The 20,068-nt window shown below is 48.2% G+C and overlaps 1 protein-coding gene across 1 annotated transcript; it reads right to left on the minus strand.

The window, feature by feature from the left end:
* Positions 1 to 1,344: 1,344 nt before the first annotated feature.
* LOC146185292 (uncharacterized) lies at positions 1,345 to 16,923 on the minus strand. The gene is made up of 4 exons (XM_084607794.1): positions 16,734 to 16,923; positions 8,445 to 9,000; positions 6,189 to 6,546; positions 1,345 to 1,416 (listed from the first exon to the last, which is right to left on the minus strand). The coding sequence occupies exons 1-4, from the start codon at positions 16,921 to 16,923 to the stop codon at positions 1,345 to 1,347; spliced, it is 1,176 nt and encodes a 391-aa protein (XP_084463920.1).
* Positions 16,924 to 20,068: the final 3,145 nt, after the last annotated feature.

Genomic DNA, 20,068 nt, shown 5'->3' on the forward strand with positions numbered 1-20,068 from the left:
GTTTCGCTCTTTTAACCAAGATAAATTTTTACCGACTAGCCCAGCAAACAAAACTTTCTTACGAAGTCTTACGTGGCTAACCTGTACGGCAGTTTTCTGCTGCAGGAAGTCCGGTTGAAAACTACCCTAAAAATGTAAAGATTGCAGAATATCAACACGAGACCTTTGCACTGCCGATGCGAAAATTTTGTGTTCTCCTCACATCGTTGAAGCGGCACAGGTTTTATCACAACACCTCATGTCGCTGCCCGAAGCCCGTTGGCGCCTCGATACTCCTCTATAGTGTTCTACTTCTGTCGCCTATGGCTGCCTTCTGAGTGGGCATCATAAAGGCGGACGTCGTACTAGACAACGCACTTGTCTCCACCTATACTCGGCGGCAATGGGGGCGCTCGCCTCGGGGCACCTTGGGAACCCTAATCTGCCTAGAAGCCGTCAGCATTCGGACGATGGCGCTATTTAAATTGTACTAGCATACACGCCTGCACACGTGGTGAAGCTGCAGGCAGGAATAGTGGGGAAAGAAGAGTTCGCAGCGCTAAGTCTTTTTACATGTGTATATCAATCGGTGGTAAAATACCCTGTGCGCTCGACGCGATGAGATTTACACTTTGCCTCTACCTTCCCTCTCTATGCTACACAAATGCCTGCTTACAGAATTTCGCTAAGGATTAACATGCCGCCAGCACTCACCTCAGGGACAAAAAATTGGACGGTAATCGACATTTTCAAAATCCAGGACAGCGCAGCGGCCATGGAAACGAAATTTATATTAATGTGGGCAGGGAATGTCAGTGAAAAGTGGATTAGAGAATTAGGGTTAAATTTATCCCAGCCGAAACGAAGATATATAAGGAACATGTCAAACGAAGGGATAACCCATGGCCTGCTGCGGAAAACTGAATGAATTCAAAGTGCAGTGAAACGCAGCCGGGCGCGTTTGTATAACCAGGCGGGAAGACGTCGGTAAACTGTACGGGCGCATGGTGACCGAGGCCTGCGCGTAACAGGAATAATTAAAATCGATGGCTGTCCTGAAGTGGACAAAGCCTAGCTGGTTGGTTTTTCTGTTGTTTCCGCCGCCAATACAGAGCGTGCTAGAACGATTGCTAAAATGAGAGGACCGCGCCTGTCTAACGAAGGAAATTTTAGTTGGAGTTCGCAAGTACGAGTCAATAATACGCATCGTCGGAAGCGCACCGGAACAAGTCTTAGCCTTTATTTTGTTCTGCAAAAAAAAAAAAAAAATGAAAAGAAAAGCACACTGACAAGCTGGCACAGCTCTGGTGACATGCATGTGGAGATTCGGGGAGCCCCGCTTCTCGGAGCCTTCCACCTCCGGCTTTAGGAGGACGGGCCCTCGAATATCCGCTCCCGGAGTGACTTGTTCTCCAGCTTCAGTTGCGCCAGCTGCTCCTGTTTGGAAAAACAAATAAACAAAAAACAAAAACACGAAAGCGGAATGAAGCGCAATGCTCAGTACGCACTTGACACGGCGATGAGAAAATGAACGCCGCACCTGGGAGTCTCATTTCAGTGCAACAGGGTACTTTTCTCACTTTCAAAAGTCTGCCGACAAAAAACAAACAAGAAAAAAACACAGAGACGACACCAGTTGTCAGGCGCTCAGACGTTAGCATTTAAAAACGTCTCTCTTCTCTATACCACTGCTGCTGCGTGAGGTTACGATGAGTCTTCCATGATCAGTCGGCACCAATTACGGAAGGGCACTTCTTGTTGTGTGCAGCGTATGTAACGAGTCGATACGTGGCGCGAGGAGTTGACGATGCGGGACTCGCCACTGCAGGGTCACGTCTGTAATCTTAATGTATAAATTTGCATTCGTTCTAGCCACGTAACAGATCGCATACCTTACGACTAAGAAAGAAGTATATATATATATATACTTAAGAATTAGCGTCACGTTTATTTTTTCACGAATAGGGCAAGTATTATGTGGGAAATCGCATTAGGAGTTGATTTTACGGCAATATTAGAATGATATTTATATTATAAAAGGCAAGAGGGTGCTGTTCGCTAAAGCATGCAGTGATTCACATACCAAGAACTGAAAGACACGGTAACAGTTAGCATAAACAATGTTGCGCTTAGACTTAGAAAGCGATAAAGGATTTTTAAGGGCAACTGAAGCGTTTAAAGCATTTCACGAAAAACAGAACGCATGATAACGGTCTAAGAGGTTTGTATGAAATAACAAAAACTGCATAGTTTTAAAGCAATGCTGCAAAATTTGCTAATGATTCTCAATATACGTCTTATATGTTTAGCTAATTGACAGAACCGCAGGAGTTGAGTGCTATCGGGACTCGAAACTACTAAAAACAATGCACATGTGTAAGTTGACAGCACCTGCAAACAAAAACTGCTGTTAAGAGAACCGGTGCCGCACTTAATTTTTGCTTTTGTTTTCCTTACTTTCGTCACGTCTTTAGTGCCGCTCGATATCAAGACAAAAAAAGGCGCGTCGCATCACATGCAGCCGCATTAAAATAAGCTGAAAGAGCTAATTTGGGAATCATCTTTAAAGTTGGTGAATTAAAGCACACTGCTTTCTACGTATTTTCTCTTAATGCGGGGACGGAGATGCAGCGTAGTAATTAAAGGTCCGCCCCAATCAGTGTGGGCCGTTTCGAGTCTCCACCATCTGTCACCAGGAAGAACGGTGAGAGAAGTGACAGATTGTATTGTATTGCTCCCCATCCACTCCTCTCTCCTCAGGCTAGGAAAACCTTTTTATTTTAATATCGCACCATTTCGCTTCTAGCGACGAAGCGAGTGCAACCCCGGTGTTTTAATTAAAAAGCTTTATGCGCTGACGTTGAGGAGGAAAGAGAGACAAATTCTCAATTAAGGCACCACTTTGTTCGATTATGTTCGGGCGCTCCCTTTCGGAGCCTTGGGTTTCCTCGGAAGTCGGTCTGGCGTATTTACTGCAATTGTAAATAGTCCCTCAGTCAGACTGCGTGCATGAAAAATGCTCTGCGCACCATTGACATTTTGTCTCGCATTTTTCAATGTCGCGAGACATCTGTTGCTAGGCGTGGCGTTAGCATCGCATTTACGTAAGTGTTGCTACGAAGTGGTATCCGCCTAGGCATCCAACTCTTCTCGAATTCACTTGAACTTTCCCCCGAACGTCCTTCCGCAGTGTCTCTTCGCCCTCATTTTTCTCAAGGCATAACATAGGTGAAAGGAGAGATAATATTACGCAGATGCTTCCCAGATGTACGTGTCAGCTGCTGCGACTGCTCAGAAAAAGTTTTCTTGGGAATGCGGATAACTGATTGCTTGAAAAAATAAAAATAAAAACAGAGCCGCCCTAAAGTTACGCGTCAGTTTCAAGCATCAAGAGAACCAAGGTTTGTGATGGCTATGCAACAGGCTATTCAAGCAGCACAGGAAAAGAAAAAATAAAAGACTTGTGATTAGGTGGAGCTCGAATATTTTACAGGAATATCATGAATAAAAATGCAGCAACAAGGAATTCATTCATTTTGCTTTCTTGGAATGCAAGCAGATGCACGAAGCCTTCAAATTATCTGATCTGTCGATATTGTGAGAAGAAAGCTTTTGGGGGACGCATTCGTCACCTTATGTGGATTCGTTGGTGGGACTTCACCGCAAGCCTTTCATCGAAACCATGCCTTAAACAGATTCGATAAAAATTATGTTCAGACTATTTGAGTTGTCCACCGCTAGTCGTTACTACTTCACCAGCAAATCTCATACATGACGAGATGACATCCGTACACGCGATATCTCCGCCATCCACAGAGATATTGAAATTTTGCTTGCAATGCGGTGCAAGCGGTCAAAACTGGCAAGCTACTTCACATAAAGGCTGCCTTCACTGCCTAACACTGATGGCAAAATCCTCGTTTAAAGAAGATTAGAACTAGTACGACATTACAGAACTAGTACAACGCCAGAGTTAGTCGTCTCTCATTCGTGAGCGAAAAGATTAAAACGATGGTCACTTTAAGTCCGGTGAGAAGAAAGATAACATAATGGAGATTTTGTGCCCAGAAAATAGGATATCTATATTGAATGGCCCACAACGCCTTAGTGGACGCTATCTGAGATAAGAGGTGTATACTTCTGTTTTGGGACGCTCAGCTAGAGTAAGCCTGAAAGTTAGACGGTACGGTTACCAAAGTACAACCCTTGTCAAAAGTTTAGAGTCCAGAGGTTTTGCTAGTGCGCTACTAATGGCGCTGCTTTAGCACTCATGGAAGTCCTCCTCGTTGAAGAAGAGAGGACAAAAAATCTACCTTCAGAAAATTTGAAACATTGCAAAGGCATTACACGCCGCACGAATTGGGTCTGAAGTAAACCCCTTGAATACTATATACATTTGACTAAGACTAGTTTATCTATTTATTTACAATACCTTACAGGCCTCCAGGGAGGCATTGTGCAAGGGAGGTACAAAAAGAAGTATAGATACATATAATAGTGCCTAAAAAAGCAGCAAAATCAGCAGGAATGAACAGTGTTAAATATGCAAATATATTAAGCAATCATTGCAAATATAACAACCATGCAAAAAAAAAAAATAGCCCAAGCCCAACATGAACAAAATAATTAAACAAGAAAACATACATATAAAGTAACCTGGCAGAAAAACAGATGCATATCTTTCAGATGGGAAAGTTTGACTAGATGATCATGGAAAATTTCACGACTGCGCTGGGAGGCGATGTGGTTTGGAAGGTCATTCCACAGGCGTATAACACGTGGCAGGGCCGAAAAGTTAAAGGCATGAGTACTGTCATAAATGCGTGTAAAACTTTAGTTAGAGTGGGATCTGGTTGACGATGAGGTCCACGACATTTGAAGTAATTCACTTCGTTGAAACCGCACACAGTGTGGCGAACCGCTGGTGGCTATCGTGAGCAGGCGTGGTTTGCAATAATCACAATTAAAAATCGTCTCAACACAGGGAATAGGTAATAGCCCAGGGCGTGATCCAAGAAACACCAAAAGCTTTCCTGCCGAGATTAGGATGCATCATAATTGAGCTTTCCTTTATAGAAACATTCCAGCGATAGAGCGCACGCTTCGCACGCGGGATGGGTGGGGGGACCTGGGTTTGAACGATGGCGGTGATCCGAACCCGCCGGATTTCTTATACAGGAATCCCGACGCCAGGCGATAGAATTTTTCAAAAACGAAATGCTTGAAAAATGTTGCCACAAACTTTGTCAGATTTGTTCTTTGCTGAATGATGTGCCTCCACATGCCGTCATTTCCCATCCTACCATGATATAAAAAATTGTTAGGGCTTAGAAATGGCTTGAACTTAGTGATACGAGCGATAACTGTGAGGGCAGCCGCGATATCCCTATTAATACAGCCTTTATATTCACGGCTTGTTTTTTCATATTTGATATAATAGGAATAGAAAAATGCCATATCTGTCACACTTCTCTGTGGACACCTCACCACGCTGTAAGGGAAGGGAAGACAATGGCAGTGAAAGTAGAAAGAGAGAAAGAGGTACCATAATGGAGGGCTGAGGAGTAGTTTCGACCACAGAGGATCTTTAACGTGCACAGCACGTGGACGCCTCTTCGTTGCGCCTCCATCGAAACATAGCCGCCGGCGGCCGAGTTCAAACATGACTGCTCCGGAGTAGTAGTAGGGCGTTTTAACCACTGCGCCACCCCGGCGGGGCGCATAAATTGATTTACAGTAAAGGCCCGACCACATGGCAGCGTTTCTTCGGCGTCACGACAGCGTCTCGTTATGAGCGTCGTCGCTCAGCGCGCGCCGGAGAGGGCGACCAAACAAATGACAGCGTTCGAACTGGCGTCTGCAACTCAAGACATGGGGGAATCCTGGAAGTTCGAACAATTGTCCCCCGTCCAAAGCTAAAATAGTCCTATTCAGCGACGACGGGTACTTGGTAGGGTGGGGGAGGCAAGGGGAACAAAGGCGCAGACATGCGCGTGGACAAAGAAGAGCTCTACTAGTACTAAACCGGGGTTCAATCCCAGCCACGATGCCTCTATTTCATTTAAGAGAAAAGCAAGAGCGCCCGCGGTCTCTGCAGTGCAAGTGCTCCTTGTGTACCCACGGGAAATCTCAATCCGCAACACAACTCTCGCATCTCCCGTAGCTTGTGAAGTCTCATCAAACGGCACGTGCACCGTGAACCTCTTTACCTTGAGATCCCTGACTGCGCGGTCCTTGCTCTGGAGCATGTCGTCGACGATCTTCGAGTTGCGCACGTACGACTTCCAAGCAGCGCGTATCTGCGATGAGGCCACGCGCATGTCGTCCAGCTTGAGGGTCACGATGGTCCACAGTACGTCCCGCAGCTCCTTGTGGTAGTACTCCTCGGCCGACAGTTCGACTATTTCCCTTTCCGGCTCAGCGGTGGCCCCATGCACGCTGCGAGTAGCCACACTGGCCCCGGTCACCACTGTGGCCACGGGCCCGGCTGCAGCCTGAGTGGTAGTGGCGGCAGAGGCAGCGCCGGCGCTTGCGTTCACCGACACTGGGCCGTCGTTGTAGTACGGCCTGCACGCGTTGCAGTGGGAGCCGTGTGATCCGGACGGCTGTTAATGGACAAGGTCGAATGGAGCCTTGGCATGACATCCAATGATCTCTGTCTGCCTCAGGCGGTTTCCGGAGCCGGACAATGCGACGATACTGTTAAACGTGCAAAGGCTACCAAATGAGTTGCGCCCTGTGGCCAATTGCGTCTATAGGTGAAATTGGAACAGTTCGACGGCAGTTCGTGTTGAAAATACAATTGAGGCGCGACCAGCTTCTAAAAAAGAAATGCTAAAGGGTCCCTAATATGCTACTTGTAATAAAATTCTGATGCAAGAAATTCAACGAGGTTTTCTTTTTGAGTATTCTAGCCAAATTTGAGAACATTGTCCGGAGCCAATAATTTGCAGATAATTATCAAACAACGCTTCTGGGGACCACTCGCAACCGATTGGGGTGGCACATCTCCGTCCGCAGAACTTTCCACTGACGTCAGTGGGGCTTCTGGGTGCGCCCGTTCGTGGGTGGGGATAGGTGTTGGGGTGGGGCGCCGTCGCGACATTTTTTTTTCTTCAGCACCAAGGGGGGGGGGGGGGGGGGGGGGAGGGTGACTTGAGGGGGGAAGGAGGTGCATCATTATCGATCGCCCCTATGTTCGGTGCTAATAAAGCTAGCTAAAAAATGTTCGTGCTGAAGAGAGGATTGCCGGGGCTACCTATGGCTCGTGCGCGTTTTTAACTTTAGTAAATAGCTTTTCATGAGCCCTTTTATAAAATTTGTTACTATCATATCTTTGGTAGAGAATTAATGATTAATTTCTGTAGCTCGTGGTAAACATTTTTTGTGGCACGTACAGTATAAATGACCTCATCAAAGAAGGTTCTAAAACTGTGTGCTCTAAAAACCTAGCGAAAATTAAAACAAAAAAGGTGATAAGGCGATCCTTCAGGGCGATAAAAAAAATGTCTGTGGGTTATGCCATACTGTATGTCGTATATGGGATTTAACAACCTGAAGCGACAATTGTACTCGCTAAGCCAAGTATAGCAAGCTTCTGTGCAGTCAGGCATATGCAAGTTAAAAAATGTTATTCATAATGAAATTTCTTAACTTCTGCACGACACTGAATCGGGGATGAGCGCTGTTAGGAGCTGCTTAACACGCCGACGTCTACTATTGTTAGAGAACTAATGAATGATAAGCTAATAGTGTTAAGTTGACAAAGTTGTTTCGTGGTGCTCCGTGGCTAAATTGTACAAAAATCCAGCAGCGAACACAAGAAAAAAAATTACAAGCATTAGCTGCGGGTGACCGAGCAGTCTTCTCTTTTTCTTCTTCCTCAGCTCACATATAAAGCCCCTTTTTAACCAACCCATATGAACGTGCCTTAGCGGCCTATAGGGGTAACGTGAATGCCAGGGTCCTAGCAGGCTGACTCTGACATAACCGTCCCATGTGAAACGAGAGACCAAAGTTGGCAGCTCCAGCCAGCCAGTGTGTCACGTGGGGTGTGACGTCACAGCGTCACGTGGGAAAGACGTAACTGCTGCTGGGTCACGCGAAGGCTTGAAAGTGCGAGTTGTATTGCTTTCGAAATAAAATATTGCCTGCGCACACGAACGTGGACGACAGAAAAAACGGAAAAAATAGGCGCATCTTTCACACGCGAGCAGACCAAGATTATGTCCAATGTTCCCCAATGCTTGCGTGCCCTCAATGCGCGAGCTTACTTTGTCAGCTGTTGAAGGGTAAGAATTGACGCCTACTCGACGGCAATGCATGCCTGAGCAAGAGCGATGCGACGTATGCAACGGCGAAACAACTAGAAGGAAACAGTGCCGAGGCAGCAATACCTAGTGACTGCTGCCTACTCTCTGCGTTCTCTAAGCCCTTTCCTGCCGGCCCTTAGGCAAATATCCCACCTGGGCAAGCCGAGTTGCTCCAGCATGCGATCCAGCCAGGCCTCATCGTTGAGGAAGTCTCCATAGCAACGGATGTCCCCATCCAGAAGGGAAGTCACCCTGGATGAGGTATCCGAAGTATCGCTCGTCTCACTCGTGGAGTCCGACGCGTCGCCTGCTGCGGCGTGCTGCTGCTGCTTTTGGAGTGGAACGCTTCTGGCGGCGGCGGCGGCGGCGGCGGCGGCGGCGGCGGCACCTTCTCCTGCTGGGATCTCCGAGTGGCACTTGTGACACGTCGCAGACTCCGCAGGTAACGGCCACTGAGACTGCGTGGACTGGCAACGCTTCCCCGAGGCAGCCAGGGCGGCTGTGCTGGGGCTCATGGCTTCGCGCCCTCCCTCGGTGTTTTCCATGCTGAAACTGCGCTTCTTGCTCTCTCTCTCTCCCTCTCTCGTACGTCCAACCGGCGCCGCGATGTCGAGGTTCCTCAGCTGGCGACGACGTTCGAACGAACAGGTGAACAGCGGCGTACACGAGCCAGGCCTCGCGCACATGCGGGCTCTTCTTCTTCTCGTATCTGTGCATATGACACATACAAAAAGGGAGAGACTGGACGGAGTTCAGTGCATGTCTAAGAACTGAATACATGATCGCGGCTTAGATTGTATGATAGATAATTTATTAATTAGGAAGCAGTGTCCGCCTCTTTTTCCTCTTCATGGTCCTCTCTTTCTCCGATCACCTGGGAGTGTTGTCCTCGAACCACTTCACTTATTACATGGATGTTCAAAAGCATCGAGATGAGAAAATAAACAAATAAAAATTCGAGTGACAGATACTGCACTGCGCCTTTGATTTCCTGTAAATGAATTATAAAACGCCACTAAACTTTGATGCTTTCAATGGAATGCCGGTTGTGTTCGACAAAGGGCGCGTTTGGTACCGTCCCGACTGGTCATGACGTCACCAGTATATTCATGCATATACGAAGCTGATCCCACCGGGCGTCCGATCCAGGCGTCTGAGCGGCGCCTTTCATTTGGGGCTTCCTCGAACGCCGAACCACACAACTAACAGAAGCATACCCAGATGTCTAAGAGGCGTTAGTACAGCAGGCATCAGCAGCATTTCAAATTGATTTACAGGATAGAAAAATTAAAGGGCACTGCAAAATCTGCATTGGAGTAATGCGAAAGCACGAATACTGTTGTTGGTTGTTTCTGGTTGCTTGTAGATGCTTAATTCACTTCTTGTTTGCCCGTTTTAGTCTTTGGTACTTTCAAATTGAGCGCCATTCCCTTCCTATGCCACTTTTCGGCTCTACTTCCGGTTACGTGTCGTCACATTCTTGACGTCATATCCACTACAGCACCCCTTTTCTCTTTCCGCTTTCACTCCCACCTTCCTCCCTTACACGCGGTTCAGGTGTCCACAGAACAAGTGTGGCGGATACTGCGCTTTCCTGCGACCCAGTTATTCTAATTAATTACCTAATTAACGTATTGGCCTAATTTTGTTTTCGGCAACAACATTATGTCACCCTCTATCGATTGACACCACTCATTAACCTTTACCACTTCTCAATTACTCACAACTGCTGCGGACACGATTTTGCGGACACGGTCTGCGGACAGAAATCTGTGAACATAGCGAAGTAATGTTTTCGCATTAAAAGGCGCAGGATCTGTCACAATTCTCCGCGGATTGATTGATTGATTTATAGGAAGGGAAAGGCGTGGTAACTGTCTCACTTGTTTGCTATGGACACCTCAACCGCGCCGTAAGGGAAGGGAGGAAGGTGGGAGTGAAAGTGGAAAGAGGAGCCGTAGTGGAGGGCTACGGAGTAATTTCGACCACCTGGGGATCTTTAACGTGCGCTGACAGCGCACAGCACACGGACACCTCTTCGTTTCGCCTCCGTCGAAACGCAGCCGCCGAGGTCGGGTTCGAACCCGGGTACTCCGGCACAGTAGTCGGGCGTCTCACCACTGCACCACTGCACCACCCCGGCGGACGGGGACACACGTCCCACGCTGTAAAGGAAGGGAGGAAGGTGGGAGTGAAAGAAGAGAGGGAGATAGAGGTGCCATAGTTGAGGACGATGATCAACCGTGCTATAATGGCTTTGCCTCGTCACACTTTAGTGGTCGGGCAGGAGTTGGTGGCTGCTCCTGGCCCTATGGGGCTGGGACTGGTAGGTCATTGCGTTACTGGCATCCGTGTGCAATTCCGTGTTGGCCTCTTCGTCGAAGTGGCCAAGTATAGGCGTACATTGGAGACGGGACATGAGTTCCGCGAAGGCCTTTTCCTGATCGTGGCTCCAAAAGAACGGTTCGGCGTCTTTCGCAAGAGTGTCAGAGGCTCAGCTATTTTGAAGAAATTGTGAACAAACTACGATAGTACGCGAAGAGGGCGAGAAATTGACGCAAGCTCCATTTATGCGTCGGCTTGGGGAATGAATCTACAGTTTACGGGGCCTGGGCCAACGCCTAGAGGGCTGACAATGTGGTCGAGAAACTTCAGCTCATTAAAAACAAAGTGGCATTTTTCTGGCTTCAGAGAGAGAGAGAGAGAGACAGAGAGCGGCAGATCGGATGGCCTCGAAAGCAGCGCGCAAACGTTTCAGGTGCCCGTCAAACGTGTCCGAGAAAATCACAACATCGTCGAGATATACGAAACATGACTGCCACTTTAGGCCTGAGACCACGGTGCGCATCATTTCTAGAATGTAGTAGGGGCCGAGCACAGGCAAAACGGTAGACCCTAAACTCATATACGCCATCTGGTGTCATAAAGGCGGTCTTCTCTCGGTCTCGTTCATCAACCTTTATTTGCCAATATCCACTGCGGAGGTCAAGTGACGAAAAGTAATTGACATGGCGAAAGTGATCGAGGGAGTCGTCAATGCACGGCAGGGGGTGCACATCGTTTTTCGTGACATTGTTGAGGGGACTGTAATCCATGCAGCACCTCATGGTTCCGCCTTTCTTCATAACGAGGACGACAGCTGAAGCCCAGGGGCTCGTCGACGGTTGGATGGCGTCGTCCTGGAGCATTTCTGTTACTTGCCGATGAATAGCATCACGTTCTTTTGAAGATACCCGGTAAGGACGCTGACATAGTGATCGTTGGTCGTCGGCAACTATAATTCGGTGCTTCGTTAGCGGTGTCTATCGGACCTTGGAGCTTGATGCAAAACAGTTGCGGAATGATTGATATGATTCTCCGCGCAGCTTTTCTGACTGTCCAAGAGATGCGGGTTCACATCGGTCTTAATGGCCATAGGCGTCACGTTGTCGAGGTCTGATGTGTTGGACAGAACGCACTGGCCTGTACACTCTCCAAGTTCTTCAAATTAAGTGACCATCGTGTTCCCCGTCAAATGTTGGGGTTCACACGTGAAGTTGGTCACTAAGATTTCGGCTCGCCCTTGGAGAAGTTCGACAAAGCCCCGAGCTACACAATTGTCGAGTGAGAAGCAGTGACGCGTCCTCTTCAGCAATGCCACGCGTGCCGGTGCCGTGGTCACACTCGACTCGAGCGTTGTGTGGTCGTCGCATACGCGCAACATTCCTTTCCGGAAGTCCGTGTTGGTGTCAACAGCTAGCTGGGTTGAAAATGTTACCATGAGATCCCAAAGGTCGATAACCGCACCACACTCATGAAGGAAATACATACCGAGAATTAGATCTTTTGAGCACTGTTGTAATACGGCGAAGGCGCCAGCGAAAATAAAACCGCGGATTTCTATGCTGTATGTGCATACGCCAATCGGCGTCATTACATAGCCACCGGCGGTGCGCATCATTAGTCCAGACCAAGGCGTCAGAACCATACGGAGTGTCGTGGCTAGTTGGCTGCTAATGACAGAAAAATCGGCGCCGCTATCCACTAGTGAGGTCACGTCACAACTGTTGGCGGGAACTGTTGGTTTCAGCGGAAACCATGTGTTCGCAGCACGTCGTTAAGTTCGTCGGATCGGGTCGTCGCTGCTCGGGCCTTCGCGTCGGATCGTCTGGTGGAGGCTGTTGAATCTGAGCCGTAGCAGCAGCCTAACGCCCGGAGGTCGCCGTGTGTAGTTTTCCCGGCAAGGGGACGTGCCTGTGAATTGCCCGGAGGAGGAGAATCGACTGGGTGAAGCAAAGCGCCTCGAAGGTGATGATCGTCGCGATTGCCGTTGCGGTGACATCGATTGCAGCTCATGAGTGGTCAGGTAGTCCTCAATTTCCTGCGATCTTTCACCATAGCGGGCTCGAGGCGCGTTCGGTGAAAATCCTCTCATATCTATCCTCCGGTTAGGGCAATTGCGACTAGTGTGGCCAGCTCCCCGCAGTGATAACACAGCGACCGTCTGTTGGGCGTGCGCCACAAGGTCGCTTTGCTGATAGCGGGACGCAGGTCTTGTTGTGGTTCGATGGGGCGCAGGTAGCGAGGAGGTGGTCTAGCAACAGGGCGGAATTGTGCATGCGGCCCAGAGGCAGGTCGGCGTGGACAGTGCTGTAAGTCATGATGCATGGCTTTGGTAGTGGTGCTGGTGATGGCTGCACTGCTCGCCGGATTTTATCACGTATGATGTCTCCGGCAGAAGAAATAATTGCAGATGAAGCATTCAGTGTAGGTTTTGCAGCTCTTCACGGACAATGCTCCTCACAAACTCTCGCAATGCCCCGTCTATGGCTGCTAGCACGGACGCACAGTAGCGTGTGGCCGCTTCGCTTGCCTGACGGCCGTACTGGACACTCCGTTCCTGCACTGAACGCTTCTTTCGCGAAATCTGTGACAGTTCTTGAAGGGTCGCGAATGGGGCCATAAAACTGAGCTGTTCCTTCACCCCATGCATGAGGTGCCGTACCTTCGTTGCTTCAGGCATGGTAGGGTCGGCCCGATTGAAAATTCGTTTCATGTCCTCGACAAACATGATCCCGCTCTCATTTAATTGCTTAGATCTCGAACGAATGGCGATCTCTGCGTTTTCCTTTCTCACGCTCGAGCTGAATGTTGCGAGCAACTCACGTCGAAAAGCTGCCTAGTTGGTAAAGGACGCCTCGTAGTTCTCAAATCACGTTTTGGCCGAGTCCTGCAGCGTAAAGTACACGTTAAGTAGCTTCCGCTCGTCGTCCCATTAGTTGAACGCGGCCACACGGTTAAAACTGGCCAACCAGTCTACCACATCCTCGAACCGGTCAGAGTGAAATGATGGCGGGGATCGAGCTGCGAGAAGGAAGAACGGTGAGGTGCTGCCGGAATACAGACTTGTCTGGCTGCTCGTAGTGAATTTCATGGCTCGCACTGGTGTGGTCAGTGGCTCAAACTCGGGTTGGAGGCCTCAGAGGCGACTGCTCGCCTTATGGACGGAAGTGGCATCCGTACGTCGGTGAGCAGCATCACTGATGTTTCCTTGGTCAACGTACATGGGATTTAGCCTGCACCTGCAAAAACGTGGCGAGCAGTAGAACAACCAAGCCGGTCTTTTAATGATGCGAACCTTGAGAGTGAAGAAGAAGATGTTCGGCCACGTGCCAAGATATGTTTTGGCCACATGGTGGTGGTGTGGCCATATCATATGGTGTGTCATCTTCTCTTAAAAACCTGATTCCTGAAGGGGTAATTGGTAGTTCCTCTTCAAGTGTTCGCTGTAAAATGTCACAAAGAAAGGCCGGGTCCCATCACTCAATACATGTTCAATGGTTCCTGGCTTTTTGCAAAAAAAAAAAAGAAGTTAATTGTCCAGGCTACAAAATTACCTTTTTCCTCGAGCCATATTTTGACTCGAAGAGTGTTATTGTGCAGCTTGAAGAAAAAGGTTTTTATAGAAGCTTTTATAGGCATCCCTTTGACTCTTTTTTAAAACTTCACCCCCTGGGCCTCCACCATGCACCGTTTTATACAGAGGGACTGGCATTATAACATAAATGAAATCTTTGTACAAATTCCTTTTGTTAACCAAATACAAGTGCTCCAAAGAAAACCGCGCTGTTAGTATGCGATATGACACAACAATTTCATACAAAAAAAAACCAGCGACTTTATAATTCACAGCATCACTCGTGGTAACAATGAAATCAGGCTGAGCTTTAGCCAGTCAGACATGTAACATTGCACGCAAAAAACCGTTGCTTTGGTCTCGTAAGAAAAAGAATTGTATTGTCTAACAAACAACTTCGACAGCCCAAGTCCACCATAGCGAACAGACCTAAGCAGATTTTAACCCTTTTCCAACTCGAACCCTAAATAAACACCGCAAATGCTCTGTGCATTTCATCTACAGTCACTCGTGACATAAAAAAAAGTATTTGCAATAAATACCAAATCATTGCGGTAAGGAATACACCACACACTGTTGCTCGCGCAAACATCGAGAAACCGCGACCATGCCATGATGCAGTCTTTTCGCGCAAACTAGCAATTTCTGCTTCCCAATATTCGTTATTTTCTTAGTAATAGTTTAATGGGATTCCCAGATATTTATCGGGCGTCACCATCCAATGCGTGTTTGCAAAATAAACCGGAGTCAAGTCCTAGCTACCATGCCAGATGCCAACGCTCTTTTCCCAAATAATCTGAGATCCTTCCTTGTTTGCACATTTTTTTTTTCGCGTACTTCAATCGCCTCAGTGACGCTAGTTCTGTCCTCACAAAATACAGCGATATCATTGGCGTAAGCCAGCATTTTCACTTCTGATGACTGCAGTTTGAAGCCGTGAATGCTTTCACGGCGCATCAGAGCAACGCAAAATGGCTCAAGATACAAGGCAAACAACAGGAGGGAGAGTGGGCAGCCTTGCCTCACTGATTATTAAACAGCAATCAGTTCACTAAATGTCCTATTGATTACAATGCGCGTTGTACAATTGCTATAAATAATCGTCACACCTTCAATAATCACGTTACCAGTACTGATATGTTCTAATGTCTCAAACATTATTTCATACGAGACCTTGCCAAATGCCTTTGCCAGATCGAGCTGCGGACTTTAAATGCGCTCTTATTCGCTTTTTATTCAACGTACTAAAGATGGCGCGACGGACGCTGTGGCATAATCAGCGGAGAACTGCAAGCAATTTTAATCAAGCAAACTATTGTATTGCATATGAATTATACTTTATGCGCTGCATTGTATACTCAACAAAACATAAGCCTTTATTGACTTGCTTTTGGTTGTTTTATTTTTTAGTAATGCACCCGGCACTTCCCCTGCTGCAGTTTTCGGGTAATGGCAATATACCATGAGCGAACAGGTGCAACGCACAAATCCTGCGTACAACTCTCGCGAACGGGATTTCGTTCTATGAGCCTAGAAATACTTTCGCATTAAAGCTGCCGAAAGCCATTTGCAATTATTTTCTAATGAATACTTTCACGACAGTTGTATGCATCTGAAATGAAACCAAAGTAACAACGGAGTTATATTTTTCGGTCAAGTCAAGCGCTTTGCTTTGCGCACACAGTCGGGGCGGCCCTCTTCACAAAATGGCCTCATCGCATTTTGATGATGTTTCACTGCATCGTCCACATGGTCAAGCGTTGCGGTGGAGTGCGCAGTGTAGTGAAACTGCGGATAAATCGAAAATCGTTTATGTATTCGGTAATTTTAGATCATTCGGGAAATTCCGAGTATCAATGTTTTGCATACGAATTGGCGGTTCAAGCATGGCCTTGTTCTTAGCGAATCTAATAACATATGAGAAATGTCGAATATTCGAATACTCTTATTATAAATAGGTTCAAGCGCTTTGCTTTGCGCACACCATTGGACGCATCGAAAAATTGTTTCCAAATCGCAAAGCCCGACCCCACTCTTTCGCAGTGCGAGGCAGCGGTTCCTCTTCACAAGATGGTCTTGTCCCGTTTTGAGGATGCTTCTGTGCACAGCATGTGCTGAAGCATTGCGGCGAAGCGCACAGTGCTGTGAGTTGGAGTCTACTGAATAGATGCAGTTTCACAGTATCAGTGGATGAACGCAAGGAATATATAGACTTTAGAACAGCATGACGTCACCACAAAATAAAAATCAGAGGGGTTCGCCCAGCTGGATCGAATGTGGAGCTTTGGCTCTGGAAGACGGAATGTTGAATCGAACACAACCAGTGTACCGTTAAACGCATAAAAGTTCACCGACGTTCTATGCACAGCCCATTTTCGTGCCCTGCGCATGTGACGCCGGCAGACCTCTACCTGCTCCACTCGGTCAGCTCTCATTGGTGGCGCGTAAATACGCAGTGCGGAAACTGCCCTCCTCTGTGCGCGGGCGCACGCATTCGCTGAAATGCCTCTACCCTTCTCTTGCCATCTGTGGAGAGGACCACGTACCTGACGAGTCACTAGGTGACCCACGTGACACAACTGATGAGTGCGAGTGCTTGAAGAGACGATCGTCGCTGCGGTGGAGGTCACTGCGAAGCGCACAGCTGTGGGTACGGCGCACCTCCCGTCTAGGTCTTTCCAAGTCTGGTTTAACAATCAGCTCTACATGCAAGAAGTGGAGCTTCTCTCCAAACATGACCGAGTACGCCACATGCCCTGCGGCGGTGGCCAGTGGTTAAGACGCTCACCTACTGAATCTTAGTACCTGGGTTCGAACCTGACCGCCAGCGGTTGTGTGTTTTTATGGAGGCCAGACGGAGAGGAGTCAGTGTGCTGTACCATATCAGCCAAGTGGTTAGCCAGGTGGTCGAAAGTACTCCGCAGCACTCTACTACGGTACCTATTTTTTTTTATAGTTTCACTACCTCTTTCCTTCCCTTCCTTAGGGCATGGTTTAGGCATCTAAGGAGAAAGTGGACGGATACTGCCTCGTTCTTCTGTATGAACCATTCCGTTAGACATCATTTTCAAGCGCAGAGCTGAAGGTTAAATCAGGCTTGGAAATTACCTCTGATGGATGTTTTGTAAGAAGGAAAAGCTCTGTCTCTGTTACATTTTCTTCGTGGATGCCTGAACTGCTCTGTAGAGGTCATGTGCAAGGGAGGACGAGGAAAAAAGGTTTATTCTCCGTCAGAAATGGCACCTCCCCCTTCTGCACTAGGCCGGGGTGCAGGAGCAGAGGTGTGCGCGGGCTGAACGTTTTAGCCCGGTCCGTGCCCGATGCGACAAACCCGAGTCCGGGCCAATGCTGCCCTCAGATTTGAGACCTGGGCCCGGTCCGGTTCATCAGGCTATAAATACAGCTGAAGATATAAATATAGAAGAAAATGATTTCAGGATAAGTTTATTCAAAATATTGAGTTCTCACGTTAGAAATGAGAAATTTGCTAAGTAGATAGAGGCAGAGCACATACTTAGAATTAACTTATTGTGCAAAAACAATAATATGCATTGAATTGGGGCATTTGTGCCGCTCTTGGATAATGTACCCGTTAGCACTCAAGCTTCTTTTGGTGCTATAACTTGCTTCTAGAATGACTAGCACGTTATTTGATAGGAAAGCAAGTTTTCGGTAAGAAGCTTGTTTGCTTCTCTAAACCTGCGCTAGCTTCAAGCCAAAACAAGGGGTCCAATTTGTGGCCAAGTACTCGACGAGCTCGTCTGTCTCACCGTGTGCTTTCCATGTAAACGTCTTGCAACAAGAGAAACAAGAGGAAATTTGTGCACTGCAGATGCTTTGAGCTATGTCCCGCTTCCGACGACGCCATGTCGAGGCAGGGGTAAGGCACAATAGAGACAATAGAGAATAGATTTGATAGGCGACAGCGTGGCGTGCCTTATCAAAGGGGTGACGCGAAACTCTACACTAAATAACCCACAGGTAGCCCCTCTGCTCGGTTACTGACGGCGAAGAGGAGGCGGAGAGGAAAGACAGGTCGACGCCGGGAATGAAGTCAGAAGCTCTCGCGTGGGGAGGATGCGAGAAAATGCTATGCATTCTAGTCACTTATCTCATTTAGGCCGTATTCACACTTTAGCAAAAGTTGCATGTGTTCATGACCAGGGTGCCGGGCCCGGCTTGCCCCAAACAAATATAACATGGCCTGGGCCCGGCCCGATCCCGAGGGAGATGCCTTCCGAGCAACCGGAGCCCCCGGCTCGCGGGCCGGGCAGGGTGCGGGCTTCCAGGCCGGCCCTAGCCGGTGCACAGCTCTAGGCAAGAGGCACCAACTTAGATGCTCGCCGGCAGATCTTGTGTCCCGGCGACCTCTTCAGCAAGTCAGACGAGGCGGAGCTGGAGCTCGGGGTCCAAACTGCGCAGCGAGGTCTCCCAGGATTCTTTAGAATTGATGTTTAGCGCCCTCCCAGGAGAACTGGGGTATTTTTATATTATATGGGGAAGGAACCCTCTCTACAAGCGGCGTGTATACTCGTCAGATCTTACATCTCCGGGAACATATGGTTCGCCAGCATCGGGCGTGAGTACGTGTACGTTTGGAATTGTCTCCACACGACTGCCTCCGTATTATGTAACTACGAGACGGGGGGGAGGGGGGGGAGGGGTACCAGCCTACTTTCCAATCTGAAATATGTTGAATGATTTCTCCATATTTCACCATGCGTTGCCCGCTCCTTTTCCCTAGGGGGTCATCACTAGCCCAGTAGTATAAAATTCCAGCCAGCTCGTGAGTCACTTCGTAGTCAGGGGTGGGGGTATACGCCGGTGTACAGATCAATGTTATTATCCTTGCAATTTGTCGCTGATTCAGGTTTTTTACCAGGCCTGATTTGATCTTCAGCGCTGCATGCGAGAAGTGAAAAATGACCTCTAACGGAATGGTTTATAGGAAGGTAAGCGCAGTATTTCACTTTTTCTCTGAACACCTTAACCGCGACGTAGAGGTTATTTTCAAGCCTAACTTTATCTTCAAATGACCTTTAACAGAATTGTTTATAGGAATAAAAGGCGGAGTATGTGTCACACATCCTTCGTTGACATAGAACCGCGCAGTAGAGGTCATTTTCAAGCGTTATTTCACCTTCAGCTCTGCGTGCGAGAAGTCGACCCTCACTCCAAAACATCATCCGTTAGTGTGTGAAACGCTATCGCATCGTACCATTAACGACGGAGCTTCCGTTCCACTAATTTGTTTTCTCTCCTCGGGCTACTTGTTTCACGTCCTGAGGAGCGATTGTTGTGACTGCAGGAAGAAGGAAAAGAAAATGCACGGGCCTGCTACTGGCTCTGTAGCTGAGCCACCTAATAATTGGTTCACAGGAAGGGAAAGGCGCAGTAACTGTCACACTTGCTCTGTGGACACCCGAACCGCGCCATAAGGGAAGGGAGGAAGGTGGGAATGAAAGTGGAAAGAGAGAAAGAAGAGCCGTAGTGGAGGGCAACGGTGTAATTTCGACCGCCTGGGGATCTTTAACTTGCGCTGACATCGTACAGCACACGGACGCCACTTCGTTTCGCCTCCATCGAAACAAAAAAAAAACTGATTTATTTATAGGAAGGGAAAGGCACGGTAACTGTCTCACTTGATTTCTGTGGGCACCGCAACCGCGCCGTAAGGGAAGGGAGGAAGATGGGAGTGAAAGTGGAAAGAGAGAAAGAGGAGCCGTAGTGGAGGGCTACGGAGTAATTTCGACCACCTGGGGATCTTTAACGTGCGCTGACATCGCACAGCACACGACGCCTCTTCGTTTCGCCTCCATCGAAACGCAGCCGCCGAGGTCGGGTTCGAACCCGGGTACTCCGGCACCTCCATCGAAACCGC

The sequence above is a fragment of the Amblyomma maculatum genome, chromosome 6 (assembly GCF_055883805.1).
Source record: "Amblyomma maculatum isolate TAMU_Amacu chromosome 6, ASM5588380v1, whole genome shotgun sequence".
Lineage (NCBI taxonomy): Eukaryota > Metazoa > Arthropoda > Arachnida > Ixodida > Ixodidae > Amblyomma > Amblyomma maculatum.

What these genes read in the sequence shown, in the direction of transcription:
- LOC146185292 (XM_084607794.1), bottom strand. Translation starts at nt 16,923, where the DNA reads ATGTTTGGAGAGAAGCTCCACTTCTTGCATGTAGAGCTGATTGTTAAA. An exon ending in GAGCAACTCGGCTTGCCCAG is followed by an intron (nt 6,547 to 8,444) that starts GTGGGATATTTG and finishes CAACGCGTGCAG; the next exon opens with GCCGTACTACAACGACGGCC. An exon ending in GCGCAGTCAGGGATCTCAAG is followed by an intron (nt 1,417 to 6,188) that starts GTAAAGAGGTTC and finishes TTTTCCAAACAG; the next exon opens with GAGCAGCTGGCGCAACTGAA.